The sequence below is a fragment of the Pempheris klunzingeri genome, chromosome 1, assembly GCF_042242105.1.
Source record: "Pempheris klunzingeri isolate RE-2024b chromosome 1, fPemKlu1.hap1, whole genome shotgun sequence".
NCBI classification, from domain to species: domain Eukaryota; kingdom Metazoa; phylum Chordata; class Actinopteri; order Acropomatiformes; family Pempheridae; genus Pempheris; species Pempheris klunzingeri.
Genome location: NC_092012.1, coordinates 15,268,998 through 15,277,981, shown reverse-complemented (window position 1 = coordinate 15,277,981; position 8,984 = coordinate 15,268,998). Strand labels below are relative to the sequence as shown.

Genomic DNA, 8,984 nt, shown 5'->3' with positions numbered 1-8,984 from the left:
TATTGTGGATGACATCATCACCCATAGCAGTTGCTTTCAACTTGTTTGACTCCAATACTGATGTCCAATCACTACCCTGCAAACAGCCATCAGTACCTGTGCAAAACGCTGAACGGTTCAGTAAACACTATCCATCCTTTTTTTCGTATTGCTTATAGTAATTCCATTACCTTTATAGTGGCAATAATCAATATATTCCTAATAACATATCAACTTAAAAGCTGATGATATGTCAACCAGTGACCAAAGCTAGGTTGTAGCCTAGAATTCGCAAGCTGTTGTTTTGCAAGACTTAACAAGGCTTAAAAATATACTTTTGTAATGTAAATAAATGTAAATGTAAACAATCAGTATTCGTCATTAGCATGAAGTGACAGTGTTTCTTACTGAAGAACTTTTGTCCGCAGGCTTCCTGCGGTGCAGAATTTACATCTTCACCTTCTAGCAGTGAAAAAGTAATTACACAAATACTGTCGCTGCATGCTTACGACGTATTTTGATTTTATGAGGGGTTCTTTTGTTGTCGTTTATTATGAGTTTCTTTTAATCTGGAGTATCAGAAACATGTCTCATAAGATTCCTAGTTGCTGTAGCCCCGCGTGGGATTGTCATCACCGACATCAGATATAAAAACTCTTGTATACTGCAAAAGTCAAAGATTTATTTGGTAGTTAATTACAATTGTATGAACTCATCTGGCAAGGGCTTGAATGGAACAGATGTTCATTTATATGTAAATGTCCTGCATCCAACTTTAAACCTGACATTTATACATTTTTGCGCTTCTTTTAGTTAAGCTAAAATTACACATTAAAGCAGCATTAGATGGCACAGTTCTGGCAATTTAAACATAATTTGTGTGATGCTCAGGTTTTAACAGACTTTCTTGATATTGCCAGAAAGTTAGCAAGCTGTCGCTCTGAGCAATAAGACTGAATAGCAGACAACACATAAACAAGCGTAACCACAGTAAATGTGCTTCACATCTAACAAAACTCAACCAAGCAGATGGTATGAAATGACAATAATTCTTTAACGACAAAAAGTTAGGAATTTTATCTTTAACAGGCTTTTATACCCTCAAGAATCATGATGATGTCTCAAACACAGACCTTCTGTCCGCTTTGTTCCATCAGAAATGGGAGGAGAGGACTGGTGAAATAAGTTCAATAGAGGAAATGTTGCCATAAAATGGGTGTCGAATCCTGGGGTGTCTGCTTGCTCTCTGTACTAATTACACCCAGTTCTTCTGGCTCTGTTGCACGAAAGACTCCCTCATGTGGAGCAGTTGTTTAATTTCATAATGGTCAGGGGGCAAAAGTGGAGGTGGAGAAGAATGTTTTTTTTCTCCCTACAGAAGAACTTGTGCAGTTTCAGAAGGAGGTTCATAAAGCAGGGACTGAGCACTGCTGCAGAGAACCAAGAGCAGTCCAGCTGGTCAACAAGGCACTCTCGAGCCTAATTAAATTACTATATCTGTGGGTGTCAGAACACAGAGAGAGGAGACTGGAACTGAGGCTCAAAGTCACTGAGCCACATCTGAATGTCCTGCAGTGTAAAAGGCTATTAATTCTCCAGCAGACAGGTATACCCACTTTCTCCCTGTGATTCACTGAACATTGCTGCATACTGTATATCAGTGTGAGAAACTATATCCTCCTTGAAATTTGTCTTGCTTACAGTTTCACATAAAGGGAAAAATTTACAGACAGTTCAATTTTCTGCTGGCAGCACACTTGTAGCTGTGAGTAAAATTTCTTGACTGCTGGGTGGACAGCCATGAGATTTAATGCAAACTGTCATGTCCGCCCCGGGATGAATTGGGATAACTGCAGTAAACACTTAACTTTTCTATCCTGTGCCATTACCAGGTCTAAATTTAATTTTGAGCCATACTTAAATTCATGACAAAATAGCTGCACTGGCTTTGGATCTATTTCCTGTTGAGTACGAATTGGCATATTTAGCATGCTAAGATGGTGGACTTGGTAAACCTTATTAAAATCAGTATGTTAACACTGTCATTGTGAGTGCATTAGCATGCCAACTCTTACTCTTGTTTTTATCAATTTCCTCCAATATTATGATGAGGAAATGTACTCATACTGAATGAGAATGTGAGGGTTTTTTGTTTTCTCACAAGCAGTGACAATGACAAGTTAAATCACAAAATGAATGTGAAAATTGAAATATGTGTGCGAGAGAATGTGAATGGATTGCATGAGGGGGCAGGAGAGTGAGATAGTAAGTGAGGCACAATGCAAGACCATGATATGACATTGCTTTATGGTGCTAAATCTTGCCAGAAGGTCAATTTAACAACTACACAACTACAGTTCTTTCTGTGGAGCTGTTCCTCCTCTTCTTCCTTAGCGGCATGTGTGAATCTTGATTCTAGATGAGTCATCTATTGATATGTTTTAATAGACTTATTCAACCAAGGATGATGAGCTGCTGCTGACTTGGAGCACTGCATCATTTGAAAATAATAGATAATATTGGTAGCAATGCGTAGTCGAAAAGTACATTTCACTGCGTATGTGCTTGTCACAAAAGCATCATTATTTATTTGGAATGGATTCTCAACTCGACTCCATTCTTCAAAGTGTGTAGGTGTTTGTATACGTACACGTATGTGCTGTGCAGTAAATGCACAAAGTGGCTGGGGGATAGAAAGCATGTGAGAGACAACATCAGAGGAGTTTGCTGGAAGCATTTCAAAGGTGTGTTCTGTTCCCTCAGGGGAAGGAGGAGATGGCTAATTACTACTGAGATTTGTCATTCTCCATCTCTTATTAGTCATTTCCTCATTACAGGCAGGCGTCAGGCAACCAGCCACTGAGAATAAAACCAGTTTATCCTCTGTCCTTCCTGTTCTTACAGTGCCTGCAGCTAGACCTCCTAGCCATGGCAGTGTTAGGGAAGCCCAGCTGAGTTTAAAGGCATTAAAGGTAATCTGATAACATGGAGGCAATGAGCTGATTCCCCTAAACAACAGCACCTTGTCCCAGGGTAAAAGCCTGCTGTTGATTTTATTGCCAAGCGAATGCTAAGTGGTGGTGAGTGTTCTTTAATTGTGGCCATAAATCAGACAGCCAGGTACAGAGAGTGAGAGAGAGAGAGATCTATATCAAACGCAGGGCTAGCGTGAGACTGACGGCCCGCTGGATTTTCAGTGGCCTCGTGAAGGACAGCAGCCATCGCAATCAAAGCATCCAATTTTTCATAATAATATGAGGATGGCCTCCTCCTGGAGCCCTCACCACATCCTGCATCTTTGTCCCTGAATCTGACAAAAATGAAGGTCTACGTCTCCCCACAAGTAGGTGTAACCATGGAAACAACCGTTATTCAGTGCTCTCAACAATAGCCGTTAAATGAAAGGAGCTGTCTGATGGAATTAAAGAGTAGGCTCAGTCCCTCTTCCCATGCAATAACTACTCGCAGAATGAGGAGCCAAACGCACAGGGCAAACGCGTACATGATAGCATAACCTACATTTCATTAAGCATATCAGTGTCGTCCTCTCGTTTCTATTCATCCCTCCTATACAGCAATCAGCATATTTTGTGAGATCATGACTGTGATGAGTAGGATCAGAGGATACTGGATGACAGCAGACAGATGTAACACAATTTTGGACTATATATAATAAGAAGAGACACAGAGACCATTTCAGTTAAATGATGAGATTTATTTACCTAAGTGCAAGACAGAGAGCATCAACTACAAGAACAGAGGTTTGTGCAAATGCAGGTTTGCATATTAGCGTACCATAAGACCCAAAGGAATGACTGCACAGCACAGCTTAACAATAAAAGAAAGCATGCAATAAATCCCTTTCTTCCTTTTTCAGAAATCAAATATTTACTAATAATGATGCATGGGTTGCTTCTCACCCACTAGGCCTGCAGTTACACCAGTTGCATATTTGGGTCACGGGCTGTAAACCTTGCTCTGATTAACAGTGGATGGGTGACCGAGAGAGAGAGATAACGTGTGTGTGTGGGAAATTTCACAAACGCCAGTGTGGTTTAAAACCTACAACTTATTAATTTTGTCTGACAATTGTGCAAGTATAGATAAGGGGAAATAAGCAGCTCAGTGATTTCTTCCCAGCTTTTTTTAATCTGCAGTGCAAAATGGCCACATGAACTGTGGTCTTATTGTCTCCAGTGTTTCAGCTCACTGTTGTTTGTACCACTGGGGCACAAATGATGGTTCGTCATTAAGATATGAATGTAGTTTTTATATGTGATGACACCAAATGGCTGAGCACTTGGGAACAGCTAGCTCTTTCCCACACTACTTTGAATACTTTAGCATTTCGTACATAACTTGAACATAACATCGTACATACTGAAACTTGTCACTTAATGAAGAAGATAGAGGGTTAAAATCATTTTCAAAAAAGACTGGGTTACTTAGGGTAAATGTGGGGAGCTATTAAAGACCCATGCATCACTGTTCATGTACATGTATCACCATAAGACCTCTAGTACATTTTTTACTTCAGGTAACCCCAGAGGAGCATGAAACATTTGCATGGCTCAAAACAGTTATTTTGGCATTGTTGTATCTCGCTGATTGATAATAAAAACAAATGAAACACTTTTTAAAAATTACTTATTAGATAAAGTAATAACATTTCGTATGCTCTGAAGTAGGACATCTATCAGTTGAATTACATCTCAGAAAAATGTACAGTGTATAGAGTACAGGGTGATGAACCATTTGAGCTGGTGCAGCTCATAACCTGAGGCAAAGTAGTGATACGGGTAACAGGGGACAAAGAGTGAATTACTATGTAAGGAACCAATCACAGAAGAGGTGCTAATGCCTTTTAGATATTGATATGTGAGCTGGTTTGCCCTCAAGGAACAGAAATATTGGTTATCTGCACTTCCTGCCTTATTTAGCCAGAATAAGTAATCATCAAAGATTTACGGGAAAGCGCAAAGCTGATTTCACAGATGAAGGCTTTCAAACATGCTTTATTTTTTTTCTGATGGTTATTATCATCTGAGAATGTTTGGTCGCCACCAAAAAGTTGACCTACTGCATTTTTTGCAAGTGAAGATTCTGGAATATATGGAAATAGAAATACAAAACACCAAATTATTCATCATACAGAAACTACCAGGTTTCTCAATAAGTAACCTATAACGTTTAGATGGTGTTTATTCTAGCATCCATTCCCTGCATGCACTCAAGTTATTCATTCCCCCGGGATCATTTACATTCAAGAAACTGTGTATGACTCCAAATCTAGGCCTGCTGAATCAATAGGCCTCATCCAGTGATCCATAGTGACTAAAGAATCCTCGATAGTTGTGGTCTTCAAAGGAGTTCAGAGAGCAGCCGACAGCAGTGCTAGCTGTGTTTGGATGCATTCATGAGAAGTCAATAGTCTGTATCTGGGGAGGGCTGGTGAAGCTCTAGAGGACAAATCAAAGTCAGATTAATATTTGTAGCTTGGGGGTGGATATGTGAAGACTATATATTCTTTCAATGCATTTAACGACGGGGACAGCTTGGGCTTTGGCCAAGTAAATTAGTCACCATTCAGTCTTTCGCCGCAATAATACACAGTACAAGATAGATGCCAAAACACTAAGCAAATATATTAAGTACAGAGAAACTACCAGAACATAGTGAACAACCAGGTCCAACCAAGCAACATAACGGGGGAGCATTTATGTTGCTAATGTTTTAAACTTTATTCATACAATGTTTCACTCATACGGAATATTAAGCTACTCTGGATCTAGTAAAGAATGTGTTAAGCTCTGAGAGTGACTTTATAGTTTATCCAAAATGTTACTAAATGTATGCTGATAATGGTTCTGTCACCTATATTTGATGTAAAATCATCTGTAGTTAATTTGGAATTATTTGCGTGATGAAGCTAAGGAAATGCTTTGTGCGGGGGAGAGCAAGGTTCCTTGTTTAAATGGAAAAAAATATTTCAAGGGATGCCTGTTGAAAATGTGAAAATATCTGGCCTATTAAACTCTTTTACTTTTTTTTGTTTAGTCGATGCTTTACACACTCCTTGAAAAGGCAGTTATATGTGACTTGAACACATCACCTCTCCCTTCTTGTTTGTTATTTACAATCAAAAACAGCATCTTGCTTTTCCTGCTTTTAAGAGTTGGTTTCGTGAGAGATTGTGCCTCAACCTCTGTAGCATTAACATGTTCCTTCAGAAAACACTGTGGCAAAAACACAAAACAGCCCTTTCTGACTCATTACAGTCTACACTCTGAACACTCTGACGACAATCTGGCAAAGTAAGTGAAAGTGAAGGTTACAGCTTTTTGAATATGATGAATATTGTAAAGCTCAATAGAACGGCAGACTTCCAAGTAAATAGCGATGCTTCGGGGAAGAATTAGTTCCCAACGCAAAGAATGGACTCCTAAAACAGTTTGCTCTGTAGATGCACATGTGCAATTATGAGCAAACTGTTAATATTCATTTTATGGTAAGACACTTTTTGATAGCCACTGAGGATATTTGGTAAAACTAATAATGGTTTTATTTGTTTAATATTCTAATGTAAATTCATTACATCCAGCGCTAGTTTCATAACCATTGCTGTGTTTTACAGCACTCACTGTGATCAGCTTTGGGCTTCCATTTGATCTGAACTGTGTGCTCGTCAGTTAGATTCCTTATGAAACATCAAGTAGAATTATATTGCATATAAAAAGCGGCAGACAGGGAAAAATAATGAAACACACTGCAGAGACGTTGACCTGCGTGACAGCTGCTCAGGGATGACAACAACAATGAACAATTCAGAGGGAAAGGAATTACCTGACATGGAGCATGATTTTCACAGCTTATACCATAGCCACCATACAAAAGAGCAAAAATAGGGTGCGATCATTCATCTTCTCTTGGACAAAAATGTTTTTCGTGGCAGCTATTTTGTTGCTGCACAGCAATCCAAACGCATCTCCTACCTCAGCCTGCTGGCTGACCTGTCTGCATTTTCTGCCTTGCTATGTCTTGTAGGCTCCCTGTGGTAACTGAAAACACATACAAAGAGCTCAGGCTACAGCAAATATCACACACTGTTGAGGTTATGTCATTTGCGGTTTCACAGATGCAATAAGGTGAACAGGTCTGAAGTGATCATGTCAAAACTGAACAAAGATTTTTCCACTGGTGCTGTTTCTCACCTGTTTTTAAGGAGACCTAATTACTGAAGGTTTAGAATTATTGTTATGTAACTATTTTACACAAAGCACACCAACCCCAACCTACTAAGGACCAAATGCACTCAGCATATTTGCAAGGTAAGTTTGCTGTCATTCATAGTTGAGGACATTTTTTGGTTTGTTAACAATGGCTGGTGCATTTTGAAATATGGATTTTAATTTAAGCATTAGATTTTTATATCAATATTATATTATATCATTCTTTTTTATATTCATTTATATTTAACTACAAAACTGATGCATTCATGATTTGCCAGTAGTTTGTTCCATTGCAGTTCATGGTAAGTTGATTTGTAATAGTGATCTGTGTATTGCTGGAATTATTGTCTGTAATCCAAAATAAAGCAAGCCTGCAACCAGACAGACTTAACTATATGCCGGAATGTAATAACAGGTCTGAATGCAGCATCTCTTCTTTATATTTTCTAATATCTGGATTAAATATTGTCAGTATGATCAAGTTAAGCAATCTAATTTTGATTGCAACATGCTGTACAGTACGTCTTCGAAATTAAGATATTATTATTAATCAAGATATGACATGAGGAAAACAGTAACATACTTCACAGAATTTCATGGGCAGTGAGGAACAATAAGCCTGCAACCAATCGGTGGATCAGCACTGAGGGATTTGCTTGCATGCATAAAAATTAGGCGGAAAAAAAGCAATCCTCCAGGACTCATGATGCTGGATGGTAACAACCGGGGAGAAGTACTGGATCCATACTGAGCAGAGAACTAACAAACCTACAGTCTTTGTCATACTGTCCTTGTGTAAACCCTTTGACAGCAGTGAAAAATGAAATAATGAGTAACAACACATTTAGAAAGACTTTCTCCTTGTCCAAAATCGCGAGGCATGCGTCCTTTCTCCCTCTCAGTTTGCCGGACTGGTGCTTGGTCCAAGCTTGGTCCCAGGAACGGGGTGGGTGGTTATTCTGTTGGAGTGGTGGCAACCGGGGTGAGGATGGGGGTCGGTGAGTCCCTTACAGGGCACATAGGGGAGATGGCCTTATGGCTGTAGTACTCTACTACTTGATTGGGCACCTCCGCCAGAACACACTTGGCCAGGGCTGCAGGTGAAGCCTGCAAGAGAGACAGAGAAGAAGCTGGAGCTGTCGAAACAACTGTTACATACAGTTTTAATTTGAGACCCAGAACAATTTTCAGAGAAGCTTCCAAGGATTTTTCCTAATCAAAGGAACAGTTTTAGGACTACATTGCTTGTCTAAGACATATTGAAAGACATTTGTCAGTGTTTGCATTAGAAACTGTTCTGCCCGAGATGTGCCAATCCGCGTTTATTCTGTATTTTTGTTTCTTGTGCTGTGCATCACACTGTCTGTCTAAATGTTCAAAATGTTCTATAAATAAAGTTGGAAAAAAAAGAAACTGTTCTGCTCATTTTCATTGTTAAACTAGTATACTAGTATGGGATAAAAAAAACAAAGTTGGTAAAGCATATTACAACAATAATTTTCCTTGGCATAAAACTCATTACATAAGGGTATAATTGAGGCTAGTGAAATAAATGTGCCTACATTGTGCTAAGACTGGACACATCACTTTGTGGAAAAGTGATGTGCGTTTATTTGTGCACATATGGTTTGAATTCTGTATATTGTAAGATTTTCTTAATATCATTTCCTCATACTATGGGTGATTTATATCACAGATAATCAAGAAAAATAAAAAGTGTCCTGGTAAGACAAGCCTCCACAACAGCATCGATGCTGCTTGCGTGCATCACATAAT

The 8,984-nt window shown here is 39.0% G+C and overlaps 1 protein-coding gene across 1 annotated transcript in view; it reads right to left on the bottom strand.

Moving 5' to 3' along the window:
* Positions 1-7,541: 7,541 nt before the first annotated feature.
* cpne7 (copine VII) overlaps positions 7,542-8,984 on the bottom strand; it is a 28,934-nt gene continuing 27,491 nt past the window's right edge. The window contains exon 15 of the mRNA XM_070836052.1: positions 7,542-8,315. Within this exon, the coding sequence (XP_070692153.1) occupies positions 8,163-8,315 (153 nt within the window). The 3' untranslated portion in view covers positions 7,542-8,162. The remainder of the gene's footprint in view (positions 8,316-8,984) is intronic.